The sequence below is a fragment of the Fusarium phalaenopsidis genome (genome assembly GCF_050370095.1).
Source record: "Fusarium phalaenopsidis strain FUZ10S chromosome Unknown contig_32288, whole genome shotgun sequence".
NCBI classification, from domain to species: domain Eukaryota; kingdom Fungi; phylum Ascomycota; class Sordariomycetes; order Hypocreales; family Nectriaceae; genus Fusarium; species Fusarium phalaenopsidis.
In genome coordinates, this window is record NW_028145412.1 from 624,547 (window position 1) to 650,633 (window position 26,087).

A 26,087-nucleotide genomic window follows, 5' to 3' on the forward strand; every position below is an offset into this window, starting at 1 on the left:
CCGATACATGATCCGTTTTTACTTTGTTCTCATCGTACTCGCAGTCATTGTGCTCATCACTTCACGGTCAGACTTTTCGTCCCAAAATGAACTGGCTGCAATCGCTCGCGGGACACGGCTCAAACAAAACCGAAGAGACTGCCAAGTCGGTCAAGAAAGCGTACCGCGGCCGCATTCGGCATTTCCTGGACTTAGCAGCCCGTGATGAATTGTCAAGGTCCAAACTTCAAAGATCGGGGATCGTTGGTGAGGATGAGCTAGGAGAACTATTCGAATGGGGTAGGCAGGCCGCCACTGATATCTCCCACTTCAGGGACTCGCTGAACGAGACGATCAATGAGAGGAACTACCGTGTTGGGGAGCTTGAAAGAGAGAAAGAGACTCTCTACAAGCAGATCACAGGTCTCTCGGATCAACTTGACAGCAGGAGTGCGGAGTTGGAACAGACTACGAGAAGGCTAGAGGCCAAACAGGCAGAGCTGGATCACGCTGTGCGGAAGCATTACGAGCAAGTCGACAAGCTCGTTCTCGACCACTCCCGGGACCTTGACATTCTCGAGACTAGGCTGAACAGTGAAAAGCGGAATCTGCAGGCACAATTGCTGGTCTCGGGCGACAAGAGCCAGGCCTGGCCCGACGAGAAGCTGCGAACGCAGTTCCGCGAGCTTTGTCGCATCGTTGACAATGCTACGGCGACTATTGCGACAACAGTCAATATTTCCTCTCAGGTGCTGAGCCATCGTCTTGATCCAGACAACTCACTGAGCCTGGTAAAGGGGAGGTCGCATTTCTGGCTCAGGTGGCGAGTCTGGTCAGTCCTCCAAGCGGGATTCTTTTCTCTTCCATTCGGATTTGGCGCTTTCGGGCCCGACAGAGGGGCAGCTGAGATCACAGCGTTATACCGCGCATGGAGGAGCAGACTTGATGGCTCGACAGACTCTGGTGAGATGCCTTTGATACGTGCGTTGCTGGCAAAACGAGCTAACTACTGCTTAGACCTGGATATCTTCAACAGCAACGAGGTGGCAAATCGCTGGCGCTCTGTTACCTTCCAGACGCTGGCTGCTGCTGCGACCGATGGAGGCTCTGGGAGCCTTATCCAGCTGGGCCACAACAACGTTACCCATGTGACGGAGCAGATAATTTCCTTACTCTCGGTCATCGCAGGCACTCAGCTACAGAGCGGACTGCAGGGCGAAATGCGCACAGCAGCAGGTCTAGCCTATGAGCTGGCGCTGCAGTTTGGCGTCAATCCTGCTAGGCTACTGCTGCTCACCGCGGAACGCAACCAGACGGTAGTGATCGGCGGGAGCAGTGGTTTCATCGACTGCGAGGACGGAGAGGAGAGGAGGGGTCAAAAAGTCCAGGTAGTCATGGTGGCGTCTCCAGGGCTACAGCGGATTGGTGATGGGCGGTCAGAGACAACGCAGAAGCACACAGTTGTGCCGTGTGAGGTATTTACTGGGATGTAATGCGTAATGGCAGTTTATTTTCAACCCTTTTGATTGAACCTTTCAACCTAGTTACCCCTCCGTGGCACCTCTTAGTGAGATTGAGGCTTGATATTTCATGGTCGAGACACAATGTGCACTTTGCGGCTGAGCTGCACCAAGGTCATGCTGCATAATCAGCGCGGGGATTTCAAGGCTAAGCAGCCGGTCAGGATAGAGCCTAGCAGAAAAAGCAAAGACAACCTGACAAAGTAGTCCAAAGTACTGTGAAATGTACTTGGGTTGGGGGTACCAATGGATGTGTGCAGATTCAAAGCAGATGCAGTAATCGGGGGACTCAGAGAGGAGGCAGACAGTCTCCTTGCTCTGTCTGAGACGTGTACGTGTAGGAGCATTGGTCCTCGGAATCCCTTCATCTTTACAGCACGTTCAAGAGACATGAAAGGTCTCTGGTATGTCCCCACGCGAGGTATCGGGCCGGGTATCGGGGTCGTTGTCTGGCTCTGGCTGGTTACGACTGTGATCACTACTATCACCATCTGCTCCATTAGAAGCGTGCCCTCTTCTTGGAGAATTACGTGGTTTCTTCATGCAGGAATGGCGTTGCTTTGCCTGTAAGTTCGCCAGTGAATATGAACGCTGAACGCATGTCTGATATGGCACTGGATAAGGGCTGACCCTCTCAAGCTACTTACTCCTTCACTGCCTTGATCTCACTGTCCAGCAAGCAGGAACTTCGGTGACATATAACTACATCGTCTTTCAGAGTTTGAACATTGTCTGGAGAACACTATCCGATATCTTCCTGTTATGCGGTTGCTGGCTGAACATCCTCCGACATCAAACACCCAAGGTTGCCGTCTCGACATGCGACTTTATCATTGCTGGCACTCTCTGGGTTTTGGGCCTATATAAGCTGGGTCTTCAGTTCGCCCTATGCTTCGCCTGGCTCGATTTCGTCGACATCAAAACAATAGATTCCATAGCGGCAGCTCGAAGTGGGTTTGATGTTGCTTTTGCAGCTCTCTACTTCGCCGCTATGCTCTTGATGATGGTGGGACTGGTGCCAGAGCATGGAAAGAGATTCCTCTCGCCATGGGAACCTTTCAAGCACGGGGATGATCCAGTCATGCAACGGTGCTTGGAACGATTCACAGAAGTATTTAATTTGCCCGTTTTCCCGACGGATCTAGACCACCAACTAACTTCACTTATTCAGGAAATTCATTCGGCTGGCTGGGCCTCTTACTGCCTTCTGGCACGAGCATTCTGCGAAGTCGTTATTGTTGGTCAACTTGATCGGGCGCCAAAAGGACTTCTAAAAATCTACAGAGCCCAAGATGTTTGCTACAGTCTGTTCAGCGTCCTTTTCGTGATATTCACTGCGGGCTCTATCCCAAGTGGCTCCGACAATGATCCGGATCCATGGGAATTGGAAAGCAAGATTTCTGCACGCTTGGCAGAGGAGCAGAGAAGATTAGATGAAGCCCTCCAACTCGGTCTGCAGAACTCTCTCGATGGTTGGCCTGAAGAAGCGGACAGACTATTCAAAGAGAGACTTACCACTATGACCGAGTCTGGGACAAAATCAGCCCCTGTGGTCTCAGTTGTTATTGACATGCTCCGTGACCAGGTTCGACAAGAAGGGTCGGACGAGAGGCTGCTACGGGGAAAGCTGGACCACTTAACAAGAATAGGACAAGATCTTGAGGATTGGGTTCCTGTGTACAAATGGGACGGGCATTGCAGCGACGATCACGTTGCTGGAGAAGAGGAAAACAGTTGACTCGTACACAAGATTGAGATGGAGCTGGTTTCAAGAGAATGCAAAGTGATACTCAAAGATAACAGATACAGGCTTGAATTTGATGTCATTTCATCCCTCGTAAACTCCCGAGCGGCTACTTGACCCCTCTGGACGGCTATGGGGTTATCTAGTTACCACGACATCTAGGTTGCCCTCCCTGACCTAAGCATAGCGAACGCAGTGCTCATAGCAGGGACAACGTGCCGGCGCGGCGGAGTGTGATAGTTTGCCGGGAGCAGAAACACATACCGGACCAGAACTCTGGTCTCGTCTTGGACGACATGCGTTGGCGTATTCGCTGTCGGATACTTGGCGAGCTCACAGCCCAACATCACCCGCATCTGCGGGTCGATGGCGCTGTTGCTCCAGCTGTTCCCTATCGCCTGCGAATACCCCAAAGATGTGGCCTGTTCGTCCCCACAGTATATCCCCGGGCCAGAAGCCGCACCGTGGCGCATCAGAGGCGTGTTGCTCAAGTTCTTCAGGCCTGCTGATAGAATGAGGTACAGCCGGCTAATACTTGTGCCGTGGAAGACAGGTCCACTGCCAGCAGAGGCAGTGGCACCCAGATGGGTTTCAAATGTTTTCTCTCGCTCGTGGTGTGAGTTCATGAGGAGGAACTGCTGCGTCTGCGGCATGCTCGGGATCGCAAACCCGCTCGGGACGCTCCGTAGAAAGCCTCTGAAGCTCAGGCATAGCCACGAGAGTAGTCTCTCCTGATCCACCGCGTAACGGCTATTTTGTAGGACTTGTGAAAGATTGGGGGCTTTGGCAAGGGTTTCCATCGAGGGCAGAGAGTTGATCACAGTAGGTAACGAGGCTTTGGCTACGGGGCAGCTTGGAAGCAAGTCCAAAGAAGATCCGTCCAGAGCGGCAGCATACACGCTTGATATCAGGAGGTCTATCGACAGAGGGTCAACCAGCAGGTTGTGAAGACGGACTTCCAAGGGCGCCAGGCGAAACCGTATCGAACAGGGCTGTGAGCACGCGGCGGTCTTCCACAGCTTTACGCTGATCAGAGCGCCACAAACACCGCACGTTGACGGCGACGTAATAACCCATTTCTCAATGCTGCTGTGTATTGCTGAAACAGTCTGGGGGCTCATCAGTAGTCGATGAAGATTTCTAGAAAGACAGTACGTGAAGAGTGATGGCTTCGTTCCACAGATGGGCCGGTCAGGATCGTTGGAACTCTTCTTCCAGTACCGATGCCGATTTGCCGTAGCTTCATCGTTCGGGGCGTAGTGAACACAGAATCCGGTAGGGGATGTCAGACAAACTCGAACGACGAGCAGTCGAGCACCATCTGGAACGCCTCGTGCCAGGCGTTGAAGCTCATTAAGACCCGTCAGAGGAAACGACAACTCGTACTCGTTTGGTGCAACCTCCTCAACCGCGTCAGCCAGCTCAGCAGGAACACCTTGCCCTGCAGCCCGGACAGGTGTATCCCGGATACCTGCTTCGCGTAGCAGCTTCGAGTGCCCTCTTGCATCTGTTCTCTTGAGATTCCACCGCGACGTTTCCAGCTGGGCGGCATGTTCAACAAGGGAGTCGTGCTCGCCTACCAGCTGACCAAGCAGAGACAATGCGGCCTTGCGAGTGAAGGGTGGGATGGGTTTGAGGTTTTCCCTCATCATTCTCAAGACTGTTTTGTCGAAGTTTGTTGGGAGCGGGCTGTTCAGCCAGGCTTTGCACACCGCCGTCAGTGATAGGTTTGTCCAATGTGGCTGTTCCACCGCTCTCGTCAACATCATTTGCAAGATGGCCGCACCGTGTTGAGAGAGTTCTGTCAGTGAGTGCAACATATTTGAAACAAGCACGAGATTTCTTCCATCTCCCTTGAGTTGGCAGATGACTAGCCGACTGATATTGGACATGTCTTGGCCCTTCTGAGCATGCTTGATCAAGGTGATAAGTGCCGCCTCCTCGCCAGTAAGAAAGATCCATTCGACATCTTCAAACCCCTTGACCAAGTTTTCGATTGACTGTAGTGCTTTCGCATGCCCAGAAAGAGTCTGCCACCAGGTGAGTCGCCGCCGAGTGATGCCATCTCCAGAATCTCGTAGCTGCGCTTGCGCAGCCGGCACAGTCAGCTTGACAAGGTCCTGGATGAAGCTGAGCCATTGATCCATGGTTTTCATGTGCGATTTCCCCTGGCTCAAAATGGAGCCATGTTCTTCAATGAATGCAAAAACTAGCATCGTCCAGCAGTCAGCCGAGAACTGGCCAAGGCTTCGGCGAAGACAGACGTAGGATATGAGTTTGGCGCATGCTCCCCAATGTTTTTCCATGAGCATCACACGTAGCTCCTTGACGAACTGATCTTTCTCAAGCATCACAGACGCAAGACAGGTCACATATGTCTTGTAGTCTAGACGCTTGACACTGGCCAGAATCGTCGCCAAGTCCCGCCTGTGGGAATCTGGACAGCTCTTCCAGAACTTGACTTCGAGCTGTATATCGGAGAGATCAACATCAGCCGCAGCAAACTCGGTAAAACCGCCGAGGCTAGACACGAGATATGATTTCAGTGCCGAACAATCCCCAGACTTGTTCAGGGCGGAATCTTCAAGCCGCTCGAATATGGATTCCGCCACATCACGTTCAGGGAACCTGCGTACCATTTCCAGAAGATCTGGTGGCAAGTTTGGATGCACCGCTTCTGCAGCCGAGATTGCCTTGCCAAAGGCCAGAATGCTCATGCCGACATAGTCGCCCGGGCCATTGTCGAGCTGAGCCAAGAATTCGCGCTGGGCTGCCGACATGACTTGTGCGATCCTAGTAGCTGGGTTCCCGATACTATCGAGAAGTATTGCTGAGCTGAGCAGGGGAAGAAGGCTCGAAAGTCCGATCATCTGAGCGCAAATATCCAGGCTGTTATTATGCTGCGACCGCAGGAAGTTGAGGACAGTCCGGTGAGACTCGTCAGAGCCATCTTGGCTGAGGGCATGTTCAAGGAAACGGAATGACGACTGAGTCGCTGGGTTCTCAATGAAGAGATAAATGAACAGGTCAACAGTGTTGGTCCCAACACGTTCTGAGCTTGACAGAAGGGCCAACATCTGTTCAAGACTGGCTGTTGTCTGCGGCTCAACCTGTGTTCGTGAGAAGCAGGCTGGGTCTGACAGCCGCAAGCATGATTCTCGGCATGTTGCGGTGTCGGGTCCATCAAGGTTGATGAGTGTTGATAGCCGACGTTTCTGTGCGTCTGAGAGACAGCCTGACTCCCACTGGAGGAGTCGCTCTGTGTTTGGATCCCAGCACAGGCAAGCCTGCCAGAAGGGCCCGTTCCAACCGTTGCGTAGGTCTGGATCACAGGGTAGGCTACAGATGATCGCGATGCACCGTACAAGTCGGAAAGCGCTGTGCAGTCTTTGTCGTTCCAAGTGAGTAACGGCTTGAGCATTCAGACGGTCTATGATGCCGTTCTTGCTTAGCCAGTCTAGAACCAGTCCGTCCGGGAGGAATATGGACGGACGAAGGGTGGTGAAGGCGTTCAGGAAGCTTTCGATATGCTCAATGTCGAGGTCAGACTGGGGTTGCAACCGCCGGATTTGTTGAATGGCCTTCCCTTCATCTTCGCAGATGAGGCCTGCCCTCATTTTACCAGCAACGGCGAGACACCGCAAATACATCGCAGGATCAAGATGGATGAGAGATACCAACTGTTTTGAAGCCTCTGATGTAGACAAGAAGCCAATACAAGCCAACGTTGCCATGGCGTTGTCCGAATCTCGGCCCCAGTCAGCCATGAGATCCAGCAGAAGACTATCACGGTCACTGCCTTGTCCGGCATGGTATATCTCCCAGTTGGCCAGATATCCACTCGTTGCACTAGCAAGTTGATCAACATCACGCTGCCGCAGGAGCCCCTGCTCCTTGGTGACAAAGCTGGTCAGCGGCGAGGCGCTGATTCTGTCCCACCAGCATCGTCGATCAGCAGTAGGTGTGAGCGGTCTGGTCGGTGCTTCGGGGAGGTCGCAAGGGGTTCGAGCTCGTGGCAGCTCTGGCTCTACGATTTGCGGTGCTTCAGGGAGTTCGTAATAGAATGGTACTCGCGGCAGCTGTGGCTCTCCGGTCCTGGTTAGCGGTGCCGCAGGAAGCTCGCAACAGGCTTGAATTGGTAGTGCTTCAATGGCAGTGTCAAGTTCGGGCTGTTGCTGAGGGCCTGGTGCGCGTTTGGACCTGCGAAGAGACTTGATCATCCGTCGCATCTTGGGTATCATGTATAGGGAGATCTAGGTTGGTTGAAGAGGTCGGGGCCAGACGAGCCATAGCAGAACGATAAGAATGAATGCTAGGCCTCGACGGCCACTAAAGCCAAGCCCAGCGGGACCTAGTAATGTGCTGCTAATGATCGGATTGTAATTTCCATTCCCTGTTCGCCCATACTTCTCGTTTAATCGTTATTCCTATATCCCGCAGCAGTGCAGTGTAGATCGAGGCTCCAGGCCTAGGTACCGGTACTCGCCAGTGACCGCCACACATGCAAGTCCTACACCCCTCAATAAGCCCAGCAAAGCCGGGCGTATGGCGTTCTGCATTAGTCCAGAGAAGAGAAAGAGGCAGTGCCTGCACTTCCAGGTGTTCCTCTTTCCTTGGTCTTATCAGTTGCCACCACAGTCGTCGAAATGTCCACCGAGTCAAGCATCATTGATCTCCTGTATGACATGCTGGATCAACAGCCTGGGAGCGTCTATATTCTCGAAAGAATTATCGAAGCATGGGAGTCCAAGAATGAAAGAGGTATGATGAACTGCATATCGGAGGGGAACGAGAATAACTCGTCTCTGCCCACCTTGGTACATCCACATTAAGTCGTGGGTCAACGCAGATCTTGCGCGTGAAACAGCTAGCCAGCTCCTTCAACTAGATCCTGGCAATGCCGTGGCTCGCCTCTGCCTTCAAGAGAGGCGAGATACAATCAGAGCCGCATCCAGTAGTAGCAGTAGTACTCGGGCTCAACGACGTAAACAGGCACAGCCTCGGAAAACCTCGACACCAGCCAGCACTAGCAGAAACACGGATCTTCTAGGCGAATATAAGCAGCTGATGCTTGAGGCGGAACATCTCAAGCACGAACTCTCTGGCATCATGCAACTTTCTGGGCTACAGGACATCGAGGAATGTCAAGAGGCTATGACCAATCTTGGGCATATAAGCCGTGGTGAGATCAGCAAAGCCATCCATTCTCTGCAACCTGTTTCTGTGAGAGAATCAGCGAGAAATATTGCAGCGAATCGCGACAAGGCCCAGGAGCTTTTAGTCCAAGACTTTGAGGCCGTGATTGCATGGGCCTCCTCACAGGAGACACCAGTCAGCCTTGAATCTATTCGAGACAGACTGGTAAAGCGCAGAACTCTATTGGACGCGGCCCTACCCGAAAGCATGCAAAGATACACCACCGATGCCCTCGCCTTGGTGGAGCGGAAGCACCTGAAGAAGAAGTACGTCAACTCGGAAACCATGCTTGGGGACAAGGTTGAAGAAATTCCCGCCGAGAATTTCTTCGTATCCGAGGACAATTACGCTTGGGACATGGAAGAACTGGCGCAGGCGCTAACGGCCAACGATGGGGTCATGAGGAACCCTTTGAGTAAGGACATGTTTACTGAAGCCGACATCCGTAACATTCTCTCGCATCCGCTCGGAGTCCGACTCAAGCCCATACAACTGGCCCAGAGCCAACTGAAGCAAGGAGTCCGGGCGGAAACGATCCGTCGAGTCGAAGCGCTTGGGAGCATACTCTTGGCTGATCAGACTGAGAACGCTGCGCCGAGTCGGTCGGCAACAGATGAGTTCTTGGCCTACATGGCCACGCTCCCGGACAACGAGCAAAACACTATCAATTCCCTCAAGATCCCAGCGAGGGATAAGCTCAATGGACAGCCTTATGACTACACCATAGGACAGTCAGTCAAGGATGCCAAGTCCAACCTTACCTGTTTCCACAAGGTATGCTGCTCGTGAACAATAGCCAAGGCATGTTACGCTAATATCCTGGTTTAGGTCGGAGACTTTCTTTCCCAAGCGGCACAGACTTTGAAGAACCAGTAGTTGATGATGGCTTGAGTTTGTACTTATTGGAACTTAAAGTAGTATTTTGATATGCTTAGCTTTGAAACAAAAGGGGGCCCTTAGCTACAACGGCAAAGGGCACAGTTACCAATACATGTAGGCAGCGATCTCAGTAATACCATCTTAGTGAAGAAGAATGAATTTTAAACTAAGGCAAATTCTACATCAGACCAGCCCAGGGAATTCATTACCCAGACTTGAAGACTTGTCAGCCGACACGCCGTTGACCTCAGGTCTTGGGCCGTGGTTGATAACGGGGGGTATGTCAACATCATCAAGATACTGAGTCGTCTTCTCACTCTTCTCCTGTGCAACAGTGAGACCATTTCCAAACCAGTTGAACCTGTTCTGCTCCACCTCTGGCATACGGACATAACGGAAGTCCTCAAAGCGTGGGTTCTCCATCGCATGTTGCGCATGGACAGACGATCCCGGCCAGATGCCGACAATTCGCCCGGTTTCGCTGTTTCGCTTGAACCAAGACTTGCACTGTTCAAAAGGCCTTGTTAGCAGGACTCAATCTTGACGTTTGAACTCAAATGGATAGACTTGCCGGGTAGGTGAAAATGGTTTTCTCAAAGTACTTGTCGGCTTGCTTGCAAAAGTCGACATGGGCTTCCATACTACTGGGATTAGCAACGAGCTTAAAGGGTCGATGCTTGGACTCACGTAGGCTCAAGTGACGATATATACTCTCTCTGCAGCTTCTTGATACACTTGATGATGTATTCAACCACAAACTCAAGCATGGTGATGAAGCTTCCAGAGCCGGGTGCACCAGCTGGCCCAAGATACATGAAGAGGTTGGGGATGTTGGGTACCGTCACTCCCATGTATGCTTCGGGGCATGGATTCCACATGTTTTCAAGGGTGATTCCGCCACGACCTGTAATGGGCGTGTCTTCGGTGCTCCAGGAACTGCCCACGGTTAGTTACTGCAAGATATGTGACGCACACAAACTTACTAATCGAAACCAGTCGCGCAGATGATAGCGTCGACCTCGTGGAATCCGCCTTTGGTATCGAAAAGACCATTCTCAGTCACCTTCTCAATACCAGCCCCTATGAAAGTGACGTTGTCTTCAACCAAAGCCTCCAGATATCCGGGGCCTGGTGTCAATCTGCGGCAGCCTGGAGGGAAATTGGGGATGAGAGACTTGTAGATCTCGGGCTTCTTCTCCAGCTTTCGTCGCATAAAGGCGTCTGATTCTTCCCAAAACTGTTTTTGGACGTCAGAGCCGAGAAATGTAGACAGTTGGCCCTTGTTCATGACACCCTCGACCATGTGACGATAATCCATATATGTCTGTGGGTTGTTGGCAAAGTCCATCCGTTCCGCAGCGGTGTAATCTGTTTTGCGTCAGATAAGAAAATACATTCTCTCAAGGAAACGTCATATGCATACCTCTGTTGACGCCTCCGCCGACTTCCGCCGCGTACCCAACAGGGCTGATCCAGGTCTTGCCTCGCATGTAGTGGAATATGTGCTTCGCCTTGGACTGGATGTGAGGTAGCACTTGGATTCCGCTCGACCCAGCACCAATCAATGCGACTCTCTTGTTGGTCCAGTCAAACTTAGGGTCCCAACCTGCTGTGTGCATGAGGGACCCTTTGAAGGATTGCAAGCCCTTGATCTCAGGCCACTTCCACTTGTTGAGGATACCAGTTCCTTTAATAAGGATATCGGCGGTATCTGTCACAGTCTGGGAATTTGTCAGAGAACTTGGTCACTTCGATAGTGGGATGGCACACTGACGGTGTTGTTCCTGAGATCCTTGACCGTGACAGTCCACTTCTGTGTCGTTTCATCCCAATCGGCCTTCTCGAAGTGGTGCTGCAGACGAACATACTTCTCAACATCGTAACGCCAGGCAACATCTTTCAGATACTGCTGAATCTCTGCACCACCGGCATAGAACTTTGACCAGTTGGGGTTGCCGGCAAATGAGTACTGATAGACATGGGATGGAACATCTAGATCATGAGGTCAACAGAGTACTACGGTAATCCAGCGCACGATTTCTTACCGCAACCAACACCGGCATATCTTCAAAGAGTTAGTTGGTCAAACAGATGACAATGCAGCGGGATACGCACGTGTTCTCATACCAGGTCCCCCCGATATCGTCGTTCTTTTCGTAAATGGTTAACTCGAGGTTAGGAATTCGTTGCGGGAACCTGATTGCTGTCAAGATTCCTGAAAAGCCAGCACCAATACATATGACTTTGATTGGTCGTGTCTGATCAATGGCCTGATCCTGTAGGGGGTTGTGATGGGACATGGTTGCCGTCGTGATGAAGATGAGCTTGTATTGACCGAGTTGAATGCAAGATAGTCTACATCCTCAAGTCCAGCTTTTATAAAGCTTTGAGGGTCTCAGTAGGTCATATTAGTCTTGTTTAAGTCCTCCCCTGTGATAACCATCCCATCTTGGGCCGTTACCAAAATGGAACACTTCGCGGTGCCATACGGCAACTTGCGGCGGCAAGACGGAACGGAGAACGCGCCGAATCACATCAAGAGCTGGCAGAAGGAACATTCTAGGCCATTATATGTGGGGTTCTTCTCCGATTGACCAAGAAAGGCAAGTCTCGCTGCCTTATCTTACTACTCGACAACCGTTCAGCGTAAAAATGGGAGTCACATGCACGCGCCATCTTAGGCCAAGACTCCCTTTCCCTTCCCGGCTCATTGGAGGCGATTCTACGCATTTATTACGGTTCAGTGCAGTAATGTTTACGAGCTGATGGGCTGGTACCGTATGGTTAGGTGAAGACACTGCTACCATGCTCAGGACTGGCAATCACTGGAACCGAACCCCACGTCAGATAGAGCCAACAGAACCGAGGTTGATCGACTGGCCCATCTGTATTTATCATGACAAACTCTTCGCTAAAACTCAACCAATGCGCAGTTTTATATTGTCCTGAATCAGAAGTTCGGGCCAAGTTACACTACCCCCCTCCATCCTGAGTTGCCAAAGTCTATCCAACAAATTCGCTGCTACTAGATTTGCCGGGATCCTACTGCAGCTATACAGGGCTAGTAGCCTAGATTTGCTCTCGCTTCGGAGATGACTGTCCTCTACCGTCAACTCTGCTCCGGCCGTCAACAGGGGTATGGGTTGAAGAGCCAGGTATGTCGAGGTGAGAGGTATGGCAGAAAGGGAAGCCATGATGTCAACTGCGTATTGTTGGGTCAATTGATCGATATTTCGATCTACGCATTGTTCTTCGGTATTGGTCCAGGCTTCCCATAGGGCCAAGCATTGTGGATTGCAGAAGCGGCAAAGCATGATCAAGCCGTGTTTACGAAAAGCTTCAGCTGTTTGAACCCACATAGTGGAAGGCTCAGGGTCGGGAAATTCCCAGGCTAAGAGCTTCACCTCGAGGATGATCTCCAGGTCAGGATCTCGAATACCACCCGATATGACATGCCGAATGTATCTCCCCAAAGTGCAGAGAATGTAGAACAGTCCAGTGCAGGGCCCGGTAGTGGGGTGTAAGAACCCAGCCATCTCCTCGACGATGAAGGTGTATAGAGTGCCCTCAAAATTGTGTATAGGATTGCTGGAGGTCTGGCTCAAGAACGCGCAAGACATGTCCCAGTAGACAAAGGTACCGACGACCAGACGCGTCAATGGATGCTTTCGAGACGCTTCCTCGGCTAGTATGAGAGTGATGACTGTTCTTGCTGCCTCTAAGTGTTCATGGCCAAAGTCTTGTAACTTATGGTCGAGGAAGGATGACGATATGCCAAGTAGGTAGATGGAGAGGAAAAGCGTGTGAAGCTGTTGAGAGCCCATGCTCAGCTCTCCTCGGAGAGCCCCGATGGCCTTTATCCTTTGCTCAAGACTATCGTGGACCTGGCCTGGATGGAAAAAGTGCTGGTGCGCCGAGCTGATGCTCTTGATGATGTGCAACATGGACTGGCTGGTGGATAGATGCTCGACGATGGGATAAGCAAACGGGTTCTCATCATCGCAGGCCACCAATATTCGGCTCGTCTTTTCCAGCCAGTACTGCAACAACTGATTGTCGCTTTGGCTGTGCAAGAGGGATGAGACATGGTGGCCGGAAGTCAGAGTAAGAGCAGGGAGATGGATCTGCCACTGCTGTTCCCTCGCAGCAGCGTGACACACGATGCCTTTGCGCGAGCAACGGAGGCAGACTGGGTACGTCTCGTCGCATCTCGAACGACTTTGTCTACACTCGCGGCATGGGTACCGGCATCTGTAGAACCGTCGCGGTGGTGCCTGTTTCCTCGGCTTGAGTACCTCCTGGGGAAGTTGTTTGGGAGTGAATTTGTCAGGGGCGAAGCGGACCCGGAACCTAGCCATTGTCGTTCGATGACTTCTAATTCTGGGAAAAGATGGTCTGAGGGCGTAGAAACAGAGCAATGTCGCAATATGGCTTGGTCATCGATGCCTGTAAGCTGTCATGGATGAGCCCCTCCATGCTGCCCCGATGCCGGCCGGGGTCAATCAGCGCTATCCACGACCCCGCATCTGCACGACTCAAAGAATCAGACACTTGCCTATTCAGGCTTCTACGCGACGGCTGCTTATCAGTCTATCCAGGTGATTCTTATGTATGACCAACCTTGCGATTTATCAATACCCCGCATTTGAAGCTGTTGCTGCACGTCATAGCACGGCAGATAAATCATAAAGGAGACTAGCTGCGAAGGAACCCTTTCAGGCAGCTTTCTCAAAGAGACGATATCCGGAGAATGGCAATATGGCCTCACATAGAAGCTGGTCGGGGGTATTTCAAGGATTGAGGCACCTGTAGAGCATCATGATTGTCGCAAGCCGTGATTGAGAATGGATAGCAGGCCAGCACAGTCCGTCATGGCCTCTACAGAGATGTCCGCCATTGCTCCGCCGGAGCAGTACGTCTTACCAGCTACCAAGTACTGTCCTAACAACGAGATGCCGGTATTGATTTACAGGAACGTGCTTCCCAGCCCGCGGACAGAGAAATCCGTGCAGGAATGGATTGAGAAGAACGGCTGGCTCAGAGCTGTAAGTGTAGATTGACTGTTTGTGTGGCAGACTGTTTCTAATCCTCCCTTCAGGGCATTGTGTGGCCAGCCATTTACAGGCGTCACTTCCACCCCAACGTACATGAGTGCTACGGTATGTAACTACCCAAGCGGGGGTGTGTGTTGGCCGCGACTTGACGTTTTCTCATAGCTGTCCTATCTGGGTCGTCTGAAGTTCTCATGGGGGTTGGAAAGCTCGATGAGGCGGCGACACCTGAGTCAGGGGCGTCGAGTCAATTGGGGCTCCTCTTGACGCTCAGAGAAGGCGATGTTATTGTTCACCCCGCCGGGACGGGTCATTCCAACATCTCCGACGAGGGTCGCTACAGATACTTGTCCTTCTTTCCCGAGGTTTGTGTTTTATCATTCATGCCCGTAGCTGGAGCTGACAGCGAGAAAGGGTTCGCCAAAGTGGATATCCGAGAACGGAGATAAGCCTCTGGAGGATAATGAAGACATGTGGCAGCTGATCAAAAACGTCCCCATGCCCCAAGACCCAGTAACTGGGGGCGAAGGACATTTGACACGGGCATGGAAGGTTGGTTCGGTTAAGAACGCGGTAGTTTAGTTGCTTGCGTCAGGATGCATACAATCTGGGGTAGTCGGGCAGCCTGGAACTAATAGGTTCATCAAATCCTTCAAGCCAAGTAAGGTATGGCACGAATGAAAGAGACGGTGGATAGCATTCCTAACCAAATAATGTACTCACAAAGATGAGCTGTGCTGGATCGAGATCACCAGTGGCTTGCAGGCCCCGACCAAGCAGAATCAAGTCGAATCTGTCGCGTGATGATGTTTCTTCTCCAAATATTCTTGGTATCCAATATGGCCTGCCGTTTATGTGTGCCTCAAGATCTGATTCGTGCTTTGGTGTCCCCCCTCAGTTACCCGATTCAGCGCCGAAACGAGGGGCAGACCGGTCGGGACCACGCATCCGCTTTGACAAGGCAGAGCTCGGTATTGCATGGACAAGAATTGATGGGCCAGCAAGTACGTGCAAGACCCCCCACCCGCGGCTCGCAAGACAGCCAGAATTGAATAAACGTAGTGTATGACATGCGTGTTTCTCCATTTGTACAGCACGCAAGGTGCCAGGCCTACAACCTCGTCGGGTCAGATAATTCCACAACGGCGTTTCTCTTCACCAGTCTCAGTCAAACTTAGCAACATCATGATCGGTCGGTTTCCATTCTATCCCTTCCGTTCGCCTTGGCCGAACCAGAGAAAGCATCAGCCCCTGAGTAAACCGGTCGATACATCCTCCAAACTTACCGCCGAAACCATGGGTTCAATGTCTGAGATCCTTCAAGTCGATGCGCTTATGGTAGGTGTGGGCGTGGCCAGCATTTATTCAATCTACCAACTCTCTCGCCTGGGTATTAAAGTCCAATGCACTGATATCGCCAGCGACGTCGGCGAGACGTGGTACTAGATCACCTACCCGGGCGCCAGAAGCGATCTAGAGGTTAAGGCCGAACAGGAGTGGAGCAACCTTTGTGATCAGCTCGTCGAGGGTTCTCTATTCAAAAGAGTAGCGAGTCAGATTTTCGGATCCAAAGTAGACGGTCAAAAGTCAAACACCAAGTTCTACTTGGGAGGTCTCGGAGTCATGCTCGCACAGTTCCTACCACGTGTATGGTCACGTGAGATTAGATAAGCTCTTCGAAGGCAGTTAGAAGCAACCTAACCTCCACACTCTCAAGCTCACACAGCCAAAAGACCATCTGGTGATAGCCTCATCCACGCGTGCCAGTTGCAGCACCAGCTACGGCGCCACTTCCGGCATCAATTACAGCGCCAATCGCGGTGCAAACTAGGCCTAAGCTACACGACAAGAAATAACTATTTCAGAGCAAATAAGGCATATTGTCATGGCATCAATAAGGGCCTTTATTGCGCCGCACTTAGCGCCGTAATTGGCAACTCAATTGATGTCGTGATGAGGCTGACCTCCGTGTGATAGAAAAGGAAGAGAAAGTTAAAGGTAGGCTATTCTTAGAACTGTCAGATGTCCGACACGTGACCTTCACGTGATGAGCTGTACAAGGAGCAATAAAACGCCATTCAAATTGCCTGGCTTCTAAGTTAACATTTGGAGTGGGCGCAACACGAGTTAGAAACCGGGTTCCCTGGCTTTGAGGCTGCTTAGAAAAACAAGACCTAACCCGTCTCTACTTAGCTAATACCCCATACAAGACAAACAGAAGAAGAATTATATCATTGTGGCATGTGGCATGACTATTTCGGCTTATTTAACTGAAATCGGGCCTTGCTGCTGGAACTTCAGGGTGGCGCTTGCACTGTGTGAGACCCCCACGAGCTGACGAGGCACTGTACAGCTGCGTGAGCAAAATGTGGATCTGATAAGATCAACTCCACTGCTTGAAACCGATTGGCTGACCTCGGGGTCTTACTGCAGTGAAACAGAAAAACGAATCAATTCCTCCGATTGAATCCTATTGGTTGAGATCAGACTCAATTTGTGGGTCGTTCATTGTTGACAAATTTGGGGTATTCTGACCCTGGCTCTTTCAACCCAATTTCCGACTCTTGCTCCTGTGAGACGCGCTCTGTTTAACGATATCACGGGACCACAGAAAGGATGGAGTGAGTCATGACAGTTTAGATTCAACAAGGTGACATAGTCTACCAGCCGATGTGACAAGGCATCGTGATTGGGCCCAGGCGGATCTAGAGACTGAGTCGAGTTGCATTAGCGCCGGTTGCCGAATGCGGAGGATACGCGAAACCAAAGCCTCACTAACGGGAGGGAGCTCCTAACCCTCCACATCGGCGGCAATCTTGAATTGGGGGGAAAATGGCAGTCCCCAGCTGCAGCAGACACTTTGCCGAATTCAGCTTATTGGCGAAATCATGAAAGACCGCTCCCGAGGTCGCTGTCTATGCCCTCATGCTGCTCCCCTGCCTTTATCTAGACTTGAGCGAAGCTGTCCTCATTTGAACCCTCGACAACAACGTCAGTCCACCCATTGAACCCAAAACAACTCTTCTTTTTGCCGCAAAACTCGCATTAAATCTCAGCAAACATCGCCATCCATTGCCATGCCTCCCTCTGTACCCAACAGCCAAGGCTCCGACTCTCCAGCGGATGTCCCCTACGGCACATGGAACTCATTCCCCTGGGAGCCCTTCCCTGAATATGCCGGTTCCAAGTCAGTTCTGTATCGTTCGGCAGACGGCAAGATTGTCGCGGGAGCTGCCAAAGAGACAGGGACAGCAACACTCACCTACCCGTGCGACGAGTTCTTCTACGTAACCGAGGGGTGGATCAAGCTGGCAATCCACGGAGGAGAGACATTTACCTTGACCAAAGGGCAATTTGTATATCTGAAGAAGGGAACTACGGTTGACTTTGAGTTTGGACCGGATTTCGCAAATGTGGCTGTCTTTATTGATAGCAACCCGGTGACGCTTATCTGAGGGCGCACTCATTGTGGCGGGAGGATGGTCTGGGCAGGACGAGCGCTCTACCGTATATAGGAGCCAGTGGAAGATGAATCAACGCGCCTTATCATGAGTTGACCATTCCGGTGTTTTACAGTATTGGGTTTTGATGTCGTCATGTATTGATAACGGTATCTTTTCCTATTCTGGCGGACGGTCTTTCGCGGACTCGTCATGGAAGACAATAATGATTGTGGTTGACAGTCTCGCCATCAGAAAAAAATATTTGGGTTGGCCGTACTGAACCTGCTCGAACAAGCCGCCGTGAAGATGAGAGTACCGTGTAGAGCTCCTCAGCCAAGACACGTTTGCTATCTGTTCAGCATCGTAGCACCAAGGCGCCCCAGTCATGAACCGAGTAACTGTCTATTCAACTGGTAGTTTTATTTATAAGACGGTCATAATATGCCTTCATTTCGCATACTTTGTAAAGAACTCCTCTACGGTCATGGGTTGAGCCTTCACCCCATCGGATCGACGAGCTTTGGAAGCGTTCTCCTTGAGAACGCGAGCATCCTCATGCTTTGTCGGGATGCCATTGAAGAAGTTTCCCTTGATTTCTTGCATCAGGTCAAAGAGTCCATTCACTTCAGTCGTCTTGGAAGCCGTTGTCGCAGTCAACCCCCCTTTAGGAATCTCCACATGTCGAGCTGGCTTGCCAGTAACTGTAGAAGTACACCATTAGCAATTCACGGCCGTCAATGTTGTGTGTAGGTAATGACAGATACTTACGCTTCTGAAACTTGGCTGTCAGCTCGGCAAAAGACGCAGACTCCGACACTCCGTGTATGTATTGACGGTTCCATCTCTCGGGTTCTAGAAATACGCCATGGACAAAGTCGCCGTAGTCGTCGGCTACTGCCAGCCACGGAACAGACTCAGGGTCGTTGCCCATTGCAGGCACGCGATATGTCAGAAATCCTTCGGCATCTGGTATCGTAGCAAAGCCTCCAAATGCGGCCGTGTACTTGGGGTCAAAGGCATTCTCCAAAAACCAGCCTGCGCTGAGTATCGAGGCGGTCTCAAACCTGCCTGGTTCAAGAAGGTACTGTGATATGGCTGCTTTATCTATTGAGAACCATTTTGTTAGCTGGACATGTCAATGCATTTCAAACGTCCACTTACCATCAAAGGCGAGAACTGGAACTTTGCCGTTTGTCAGCTTAGACGCCGCTGGGAGTGACGCGTGCACTGCATGCTTGACACCAGTCTTGGCCGCCGCATCTATGATGATTTTGCCCATTTCAAACTCAGGGGGACCGATCCTGTTCTTGAAGTTCTATTCTCATGTTAGCAGTCTCGTTTAACACTGGCATGGGCTGCTTGGGGACTGTACCGGAGCATCTGAATCGATGTTGATGAAGACCCCCCAGCAGCCAGTAAAGGCTTGCTGCAAGTCATCTGCCTTCCAATTGTCGCACTTGACGACTTCAATGCCATCCTTGGCCAGAACCTGTGCCTTTGCAGCCGTGGGATCACGAGACAAGACTCTGACATGGAAGTCGGGGTTGTCGTGAAGCGATCTCGCCACCGAGCTTCCCAGGTTACCCGTCCCGCCCACGACGGCGATGATTTTGCGAGTGCTAGTAGCCATAGCCGTTCTGCCCGAAATGGCGTCTGTCGTTCTTTTCCGTTTTAGGAGCGTTGGCGATGAGTGCAATGCTTGTGCCCTGGAGGGAGCTGGTGAGGCGTGTTTTATGTCTGGATGGGGCGGGTGGGAGGATGCTTTCTTCTGTCAGTGAAACCGGGACTAAGTCGCCTACTTCTAGAATTTCCCGACAAGGAAAAAGAAGCCGATTTGCCCTTCCAGACTCGAATCGACTTACTTGAAATAATGAGATGGATGTAGGTAATCTGTCCGAGCAAGAAGGAATTCTTGCTGCGAAGCCAGCGTCAATCTTTGCTCCGCACACCCCACTTGCCTCTTTGGGCTCTTAGGCGAAGACTGCAGCTCATCTACTCTTGGGAGTTAAAGAGCTTGGGGGTTGCTGAACAGATGACCTCCTCGATTATTACTCTCTCAGCCTCCTCTGTATCCCGGCACTTGGCCTTGGCTTCATCTCAAATAACGTTGGAAAGAGTTTGGCTGCTTCAACGACTCGAGCCTGGCATCACCAATGGCTTCACTCAACATACCGGCCGTGGCCGCAGCCTTGGTCTTGCTGGTAATTGTCTACGAAAGAATCATCAAACCCGCGTTTCTGTCACCACTTGCCAAGATACCAGCACCGCATTGGAGTTGCCATGTTGCGCCCTTCTGGCTCTGGTGGGCGAAGCTCACCCACCGGGAAAACGGGCTCGTTTACAAGAACCATATGGCCAAGGGCAAGGCCCTGCGACTTTCACCAGGCCTGGTCAGTCTCAATTGCTTCGAGGGAGGCTTGAAGCAGATTTACCTAGGAGGATTCCCCAAGACTGAGTTCTACTGGCGAGGCTTCGCTAACTACGGGTATGGTCCCTCTTGACTGCGCCTGAGTCCCTGCGCTGACCATGATCGTGATCAGTACTCACAACATCTTTACCTTTGAGGACAATGCCACGCACTCGGCCCGCAAACGAATCATTTCCGGTACTTTTTCCAAGTCCTTCATCCTTGCCGATGCCACAAGCCAAGCTTCGATGAAGAAGATCCTGTTCGGCAGGCTGCTGCCCAAAATCGACACCGCGGCAAAGCGAAACGAGGCTCTTGAAGTGCTCGAGCTCTTCTACTCGTACTCGATGGACTCATTTGTCACTTGGCAGTTTGGAAGTAAGCTGAGCAGTAATTTGATCGAGGACGAAAAGGAGAGACGGTTATACCTGGACGGATTCTTCGCTGCAGCTCCATACACCTTCTGGCAGTACGAGTTCCCGCGACTCAACAGTTGGCTCAAGTTGCTTGGAATCATCCCCAAAAAGGTTGACAGTGGCTTTCACGACATTGAACAATGGAATCTTGAAAAGTGCGACAAGGCGCAAGAGCTCTTGGCTCAAGGAGAAGACAAGCTGAACGATGAGGACAAGCCCGTTGTCATGTCCCTCGCCCTTAAAGCCATGAGCAACGCCCATGCCGAATCTCGCCAATACCCACAGCGACTGGACATTGCCAGCGACATGTTTGCGCACAACTCGGCAGCACATGAGACTAGTGGAAACACTTTGACATACTGTTTCTATGAGTTGTCTCAGCGGCCGCAACTACAAGCGAAACTTCGACAAGAGCTTCTCACTCTTGACCCTCCGCTGTATTTCCCTCCTCCCGATGGCAAGGAGCTTGTGCTACCTGAACCCAAAATCATGGACAAGTTGCCGCTTCTTGAAGCCGTGATTCTGGAATCTCTGCGTCTGTACCCGTCTGTTCCAGGCGGCCAGCCCCGTCGTGTGCCAAAGCCTTGCTCTCTGGGAGGCTACGATGGCATCCCGGCCGGCACTACAGTCCAATGCTACGCGTACTCGCTTCACCGTACACCCGAGATCTTTCCAGAGCCCGATGAGTGGAAACCTGAGAGGTGGATTGACTCGTCTCCTGAGCAGCTGAGCCAAATGCGTCGTTGGTTTTGGGCGTTTGGGAGTGGCGGCAGAATGTGCATCGGAAGCAATTTCGCATATTTTTGTGAGTGAAGCATCAGAGTCCCGGCCCCCACAAACCCTTCCCGGATACTAACATCGATTCAAAGCGATGAAAAATGTTGTTGGGAGTGTATACACCAACTATACGACCTCGCTGCATGACCATGGAAGCATGGAGCTTGAAGACGCGTACCTTGCGGGTCCCGCCGGCCACCGCCTGGAGATCAAGTTCACTCGTGTTAAGGAGTAAAAGGAGGGGCATAAAACTGCAAAGCTGTTGGGGTTTATATGTACGCATGTGCTGGTTCGTATCGGAAGGGAAACAGGATCGACAAACGGCCCTCTGATATGGTGCAGCTCCGGGAATAGTGTCATCTTAGATAGATATGTAAAACTTTTTTTTCGTCTACTTTATACTAGATACACACTCATGTTTCATCCCTCAGATTTTGGTGTCTTGCTGCTGCAGATTAAAGAAATGGGCATCTCCCAGTCCGAATTATCAGGGATCTTTTCCCAACACCGAAGACCCGAGGTCTAAGACCATGTCTCACGTTACTTATATCAATTAATCGTGCTATGCGATAGGCGATGGGTAATGGTCACACCCTAGATCTATTCGCGCATAAAGTTCTGGGATTATTGCTTGCGTTACAACGACCTGACTATCCCGAACGACTGAGCATGGTGCGTATCTCCGACGAAATATGGGGTGCAAAGAGTGGAATGGGATGTACCGAGGTTGGATCAAGTCTACGAGGGGTGATTTGGGCATAGAGTCTATCTACTACCCGGAATCGTGCCTACCTTCCGTAGTTAACGTGACCGACCTGGTAGCTCACGGGGTGTTTCCGGCTATTGTCCCGATTAGGGAATTTCGTGGCATTCAGCTAATCGAGGCGAGACGGCGGGGCGGAGACCGACCCAATGTTTACGTATCGCATGCTCGCCACTCACTCAAGATAAGAGCACGGTTCAGGTAACAAGGGGATTAAGCGTGGTTGCTGATAAAGAACATAGACGGTCAGTACCAGGCGTGTATACAGCCCTGGTGCAGTGTCAGAGTCCAGCAGGTCACAGGTTTGAGATTTCATGGTCCCCTTAGGGGCAGGACAGTATTTTCTATTGACGGTAGGCAGTCCTACAAGTTGTCAAGCCAAGATGCTCCACTAGCTCAGCCTCTGGTCATGGTGCGTCACATCCCGGGGGGACAGGGCTTCCCCAGCATCTTTACTTCGTCGTGCATGAGTCGATTCGACAAATCCTGGGGTAATCTGCCTATTTCTCGAGGCTGGAACAAGTCTCGGCCGCATGCTAGTCCACAAATTATGCTTTAAGGGCTGGTTGCCACCATCCAGGCTAACAGAGCTCTCATGATGCCTAACCAGTGCACGATTTTCAAAGGTGGGGCCATCACAGCAAGGGGACCCGTGATTTAGGAGACCGTTTTTTCCTTTTTGAGACGAGAGGCGAGGATCTCGAATACGCGGATATGGATAAGCATGATTTAGTGCTACTTTACAACAGAAGGCTATGTGCCACCACTGGCGGTATCTCTCAATGATATCTTGGCGAGCTTGCAAATCAAGATATATATGATCTTACTTAGTCAATAGCTCTTCATGTAACTCATCGCCCTCTCCCACCACCTTTTACGCTTCTTGATTCCACCACCCAGACATGCCATCATGAGTACCTCGGATCCCGAGAAAAAGGTCACCACCGTCGACAATGAAGATGTCCAGTCCGGTCAGGTGCAAGACGACAACGGTGGTTTGCACCGCCGTGTCGGAAACCGCCAGATCCAACTGTTTGCCATCGGTGGTTCCATCGGCACTGGCCTCTTCGTCAGCATCGGCGGAGCTTTGTTCAAAGCCGGTCCAGTCGGCCTCCTTCTCGCCTTTACCTTCTACTCTTGCATCATAGGCCTTGTAAACAACTCTATGGCCGAGATGTGTACCCTCATGCCCGTTAGCGGTGGTTTCGTCCGCATGGCCGGCAAGTGGGTGGACGACGCCCTCGGCTTCTCGGCTGGTTTCAACTTTTTCTGCTACCAGGCCATATCCATCCCGTTCGAGATTACTGCCGTCAATGTTGTGCTGGGGTATTGGAGGGATGATATTCCGGTTGCAGCGGTTTGTGCAGCTTGCATTGCCGCTTATGCGTATGTGTTGTTGATGCCTTCACCGAAAAGACCGGCGAAAGATACTGACACTCGAGCAGTATCATCAACGTGACTGCAGTCCGCTACTATGGAGAGGCAGAATTTTGGCTCTCTAGCGGAAAGGTCCTCCTCATTGCGATTCTATACTGCTTCACCTTCGTTACCATGGTCGGAGGAAATCCCCAGCACGATGCGTACGGGTTCCGATATTGGAGCAAGCCTGGCCCCTTTGCCGAATGGATCACGACTGGCGACCTTGGCCGCTTCGAAGGATTCCTAGCTGCCATCTGGCTGGGCATGCTGGTGATTGTTGGCCCCGAGTATATTTCTATGATCGCCGCCGAGGCCGAACGACCCCGGGTCTACATCAAGAACGCTTTCAAAACGGTTTACTGGCGGTTCGCCGCCTTTTTCATCGGCGGAGCCCTCTGTGTCGGCCTTATTATCCCTTCCAATGATCCACAATTGACTGCCTTTGTTGAAGGAACCGCTTCAGGCGCCGGGACCGCATCGGCTTCCCCCTATGTCATCGCTATGACCAACCTGAATATCGACGTTCTGCCTCATATCATCAACGCCCTGCTACTTACTAGCATCTTCTCTGCCGGAAATACCTACGTATTCTGTGCGACCCGAAACCTCTATAGCATGGCACTGGAGGGTCAAGCGCCAAAGTTCCTCACCCGCTGCGACAGCCGCGGTGTTCCCTATTATTGCCTTGGCGTCACTCTTCTCTTTTCACTGCTCTCCTTCCTTCAAGTCTCAAACTCGGGCTCCAAGGTTCTCGATTGGCTCATCAATTTGCTGAGCAGCGGTGGACTCATCAACTTTATCATCATTTCTATCACGTACATCCGCTTTCACAGCGCTTGCAAGGCACAGGGCATTGACCGCAAGACTCTTCCTTACTGTGGCTGGTTCCAGCCATATTCCGCCTGGATTGCATTGGTGGCGCTCGTTATCATTGCCTTTTGTCAGGGTTACACGGTCTTTCTTCCTGGAAACTTTGCGGCAGATTCGTTCTTGACCAAGTACACCATGATCATTCTTGCACCTATCACGTACCTTGGGTGGAAGGCCTGTTTTCGGTCAAAGGTTATCAAGGCGAACGAGGTGGATCTGGTATGGCTACGCCCTGGGATCGACGCCTATGAGGCGAGTCTCCCTGACCTTCCAAAGTCGCTTTTTGCAGAGTTGCGCGAGAAGATGGGACAGATTAGGACTAGGGAGGTTGAGTCACAGTAGTTGGACAGGCTTGCTTGATTGTCAAATGAGAAGAATGTGGCCAGCCTATCCTACCAGCTGAGGCCCAGGAGTCCGAACTGTGGACATCTTTCAGTAAGTAGATAGAGTGTGCTATCCCATAAGCTATCATGACTTCTCAGGTTTTATTCTGTCTAAATATTATAACAATTGATGGAATCAAGGTAAACCTTGATCTAGCACAACTTGCCTCGTTCTAACCGCAACCTTCTAGAGCAAGGCTGCCTAATTAAATTAACCTAAGCCTAACCTTCCTTCCTTTCTTCCTTCTAAACCGATGACTTTATCTTTAGTAACCCGGAAGCCAGCTACGGCATAACCGGCTACGGCCCCGACGAACCTCCACGAGGAGCTTCAAGAAGCCCAAGCCCACAAAAGAGACTGCCAAACTCGGATGTGTGGCATTTGCGAGACCCTCTTTCCCTCGCGGAATCGTCATTTTAAGCATCTTTAAAGACCCTATATTGGCAAGGAAATGTAGCTTGAAAAGGAGAATCTTCAGGTCCAGCTAGAGGAGCTATGGCATTAACAGCAGGAGCCTCAGAAGATTCTTCGTCTGCAAGAGGCCTAAATTCAAGCCTCTGTATCCCCTAGAGCCCTTCCGTCAGAGCCCGAAGAGCCCAAAGAGCCCTCTCGTCACGAGCCGCGACAAGCCTTTCCATACGAGACCTTCGAGACCCGACGCAAAGACCTACAAACTCAGCAGCCAACTCGTCGAGACCTTCCGTACGAGCTTAGCTGGCCATGTCACGAGCTTCGATAGCCACAAGGCCCTCAACTGGCTGCCCAATTCAGCAGCCAAAGCCCATACGGCTACGGGCCCGGCTATCGCTACGGCATAGCTACTAGCTCCGGCATAGCTACTGGCTACGGCATAGCTGCTAGCTAACCAATTGAACTACCGTTGGACCCCCCTCGGACAGACTCTCAAAAGCAGTTAGTTACATGAGCTGTAGCCTGGAACATGATTCATGGCTCTGCGTAGCCAAGCAATCCCCCACTTCAATTAAACTTTATTCTTCGTCAGGAACATCTGCCGAACCGCGCTAACATTACTAGGGCGTTATATTAAGCCGGAGCTGCTGCAGTGATCAGCCTTTTCGCCATATTTCTGGCATAAGAACCTTTTACTCGCCTCGTTTCAGGGCCACTGTTAAGCTCTGTCCTTCTATACCCAGGCTCATATATGCCATGGTAAAGCCTGCGTCTAGTTGGGCATCATAGCTTGAAGGTTTCGCAAGACTGTAAATCTAGGTTCCTCCC

The 26,087-nt window shown here is 51.4% G+C and overlaps 10 protein-coding genes across 10 annotated transcripts; 6 read left to right on the forward strand and 4 right to left on the reverse strand.

Annotated features, from left to right (window-relative positions):
• Nucleotides 1–86: 86 nt before the first annotated feature.
• On the forward strand, nt 87–1,472 carry LRP88_03757 (uncharacterized protein; the record flags this gene model as incomplete). Its single annotated transcript, XM_083240367.1, has 2 exons — nt 87–942; nt 997–1,472. 2 exons carry the CDS (start codon nt 87–89, stop codon nt 1,470–1,472), a joined length of 1,332 nt encoding a protein of 443 aa, XP_083103657.1.
• A 1,929-nt stretch (nt 1,473–3,401) lies between these two features.
• On the reverse strand, nt 3,402–7,472 carry LRP88_03758 (uncharacterized protein; the record flags this gene model as incomplete). The annotated part of the gene is made up of 1 exon (XM_083240368.1): nt 3,402–7,472. One exon carries the CDS (start codon nt 7,470–7,472, stop codon nt 3,402–3,404), a length of 4,071 nt encoding a protein of 1,356 aa, XP_083103658.1.
• Nucleotides 7,473–7,889: 417 nt separating this feature from the next.
• LRP88_03759 (uncharacterized protein) lies at nt 7,890–9,315 on the forward strand (the record flags this gene model as incomplete). Its single annotated transcript, XM_083240369.1, has 3 exons — nt 7,890–8,004; nt 8,294–9,213; nt 9,268–9,315. 3 exons carry the CDS (start codon nt 7,890–7,892, stop codon nt 9,313–9,315), a joined length of 1,083 nt encoding a protein of 360 aa, XP_083103659.1.
• A 186-nt stretch (nt 9,316–9,501) lies between these two features.
• LRP88_03760 (flavin-containing monooxygenase) lies at nt 9,502–11,618 on the reverse strand (the record flags this gene model as incomplete). Its single annotated transcript, XM_083240370.1, has 7 exons — nt 9,502–9,838; nt 10,006–10,254; nt 10,302–10,686; nt 10,742–11,039; nt 11,093–11,310; nt 11,364–11,383; nt 11,434–11,618. The coding sequence occupies 7 exons, from the start codon at nt 11,616–11,618 to the stop codon at nt 9,502–9,504; spliced, it is 1,692 nt and encodes a 563-aa protein (XP_083103660.1).
• Nucleotides 11,619–12,236: 618 nt separating this feature from the next.
• On the reverse strand, nt 12,237–13,676 carry LRP88_03761 (Zn(II)2Cys6 transcription factor; the record flags this gene model as incomplete). The annotated part of the gene is made up of 1 exon (XM_083240371.1): nt 12,237–13,676. The coding sequence occupies one exon, from the start codon at nt 13,674–13,676 to the stop codon at nt 12,237–12,239; it is 1,440 nt and encodes a 479-aa protein (XP_083103661.1).
• A 513-nt stretch (nt 13,677–14,189) lies between these two features.
• On the forward strand, nt 14,190–14,951 carry LRP88_03762 (cupin domain-containing protein; the record flags this gene model as incomplete). Its single annotated transcript, XM_083240372.1, has 4 exons — nt 14,190–14,363; nt 14,417–14,477; nt 14,535–14,734; nt 14,784–14,951. 4 exons carry the CDS (start codon nt 14,190–14,192, stop codon nt 14,949–14,951), a joined length of 603 nt encoding a protein of 200 aa, XP_083103662.1.
• Nucleotides 14,952–17,446: 2,495 nt separating this feature from the next.
• On the forward strand, nt 17,447–17,824 carry LRP88_03763 (uncharacterized protein; the record flags this gene model as incomplete). The annotated part of the gene is made up of 1 exon (XM_083240373.1): nt 17,447–17,824. One exon carries the CDS (start codon nt 17,447–17,449, stop codon nt 17,822–17,824), a length of 378 nt encoding a protein of 125 aa, XP_083103663.1.
• Nucleotides 17,825–18,259: 435 nt separating this feature from the next.
• On the reverse strand, nt 18,260–19,442 carry LRP88_03764 (uncharacterized protein; the record flags this gene model as incomplete). The annotated part of the gene is made up of 4 exons (XM_083240374.1): nt 18,260–18,513; nt 18,581–18,916; nt 18,974–19,127; nt 19,185–19,442. 4 exons carry the CDS (start codon nt 19,440–19,442, stop codon nt 18,260–18,262), a joined length of 1,002 nt encoding a protein of 333 aa, XP_083103664.1.
• A 523-nt stretch (nt 19,443–19,965) lies between these two features.
• On the forward strand, nt 19,966–21,647 carry LRP88_03765 (cytochrome P450; the record flags this gene model as incomplete). Its single annotated transcript, XM_083240375.1, has 3 exons — nt 19,966–20,297; nt 20,353–21,440; nt 21,505–21,647. The coding sequence occupies 3 exons, from the start codon at nt 19,966–19,968 to the stop codon at nt 21,645–21,647; spliced, it is 1,563 nt and encodes a 520-aa protein (XP_083103665.1).
• A 1,438-nt stretch (nt 21,648–23,085) lies between these two features.
• Nucleotides 23,086–24,806, forward strand: LRP88_03766 (uncharacterized protein; the record flags this gene model as incomplete). The annotated part of the gene is made up of 2 exons (XM_083240376.1): nt 23,086–23,561; nt 23,621–24,806. The coding sequence occupies 2 exons, from the start codon at nt 23,086–23,088 to the stop codon at nt 24,804–24,806; spliced, it is 1,662 nt and encodes a 553-aa protein (XP_083103666.1).
• Between the last annotated feature and the right edge of the window lie 1,281 nt (nt 24,807–26,087).